Below are 1,746 nucleotides of genomic sequence, written 5' to 3'. Positions count from 1 at the left end.
CGCAGACAACAACTACAGCTCCGCCGTCGACGACAGCTCCTCAGTTGAACAAGTACACCGCCGCATCTAGTAACTGCCGCATCTTCAGCAACTACAACCCGGTAACCAGGATCTACTCATACTCCACCGACCACAACTCGACCGTCAGCATCTACCATCTATTAGCGCTACCGCCAACAAGAATTGCAACACTTCAAGCCACTACGGCTCCATTATTCGGCGACAGGCCAGCCTTCTTCAGCGACAGCAGCGCTGTCACGAGCTACTACACCGGATACGCCTACACCCTTTCGAGAGCACCCGCGATTGTCAGTATGTATACTCTCGTAAATCCATCAGCGTTGATGTATCACTCCAGTCGACGTCTAAACAATATTTAAACAGTAAATGGTTAGATTGTTGTACTTCATTAAAAAGTAAAATCATGTAGACATCATGATTTCAAATAATAAAATATATAATACTTTGAAGTGTATTATATAATACGATTGAAGATTCACGCTGCGTATCATCTTATTGTATGCTCTAATTTAAGTATGGTGAATTACGGGAGTTTGTTACAGGAGCCTCTGTTAAGACAAAATAAATCCCAACGAAAGTCGGTCGCTTGTTCTACTTTGATCGTCACCATATAGTGACGGGGCTTCGGCAGTCGCCACCGGAGGCAAAGGCACCAGCCTTGCTATCAATTGGTCGTTTGCTTCGTCACTCTCGTTTGCATGCCGCCGACATGTGCGCTTGTTGTGGCCAACTTCACTGCAGTTCTTGCATCTGTACGTTGACTTTCTTGTATAAGAGTCTTCGCCAGCACTTGCTATTCTTCTTGTGATGCGTCGGCCAGCTTGTTTATAGTATGGTGACGGAAGCACAAGACTGGCCCCGTTATCGATATCTCGGACTGGCAATGACACGGCTTTCCCCCCGAAGGCGTCCCTACATGACGGAACTAGATAGCTCTTGTGAAAGGCCAGTTTTGAGGGTTCGCTGTCTCTTCGTTCCTGAAATGCTGCGATAATGTGGCGGCACGCGATCCGCAGTTGGTCGAAAGTAGTACAAGTACAAGACGGAGGATCCATTTGCACTTGAATAGCCCTAGAACTGCCAGTATACAAAACGTAGGACATTGAACTCGAAGACAGAACCACCAAATATTGCCCTGTTTTTTTGTTGTTGTTCCCAAAGTTTTTTTTTAGCGTACGGCGTCAAATCGCGATGGTCTTTTTGCCACTGCTCTAAGTTTCTGTTACGTTCCACCGACCACTGCAATCGAGTACAATGCATTGAACGGGGCAGATGTCCTAATACCATTATCCAGCATTGCGTTATTCTCACTTCAACAAAGTTCGAGGACCTCCACTCGAACAGAGGAAGAGCCCGCCACTCCTCGGAGTTGTAATTATCTGTCATCACACTATCAGCGTCCGATCCACTAAGCTTATTTCCAGATCCAGAGTTAGGAACGGGACGACCGTCGTTGCCATTAAGGTATTGTAGATAGGCAAGAATCGACGGTATACCAGCAAAAGACTTGATCAAATCTCCTGCCAAAACCTTTGCTATCTTGTCTTCCACACGATAAAACGTTGAACGTCGTCGTTGTAACTTGACAAGGTCGCCTGCTCGGACCAAGGCCACAACCGCTTTGCGCTTTAAAGACTTAGCACTCGTCACATCCGCAATCAGAGCAGGTAAACATGCCATTTGCCGCCCGTTCGGTTCGGCAACAGAGGGACAGAAGTCATTATG

General features: G+C 46.8%; 1 protein-coding gene across 1 annotated transcript; it reads right to left on the bottom strand.

The window, feature by feature from the left end:
- Positions 1-1,243: 1,243 nt before the first annotated feature.
- PPTG_20621 (hypothetical protein) lies at positions 1,244-1,701 on the bottom strand (the record flags this gene model as incomplete). The annotated part of the gene is made up of 2 exons (XM_008892818.1): positions 1,244-1,298; positions 1,364-1,701. 2 exons carry the CDS (start codon positions 1,699-1,701, stop codon positions 1,244-1,246), a joined length of 393 nt encoding a protein of 130 aa, XP_008891066.1.
- Between the last annotated feature and the right edge of the window lie 45 nt (positions 1,702-1,746).

Source organism: Phytophthora parasitica (assembly GCF_000247585.1).
Source record: "Phytophthora parasitica INRA-310 unplaced genomic scaffold supercont2.1, whole genome shotgun sequence".
Lineage (NCBI taxonomy): Eukaryota > Oomycota > Peronosporomycetes > Peronosporales > Peronosporaceae > Phytophthora > Phytophthora nicotianae.
Note: the sequence above shows the minus strand (reverse complement) of the source record. Positions and strands in the feature narration are given on the sequence as shown.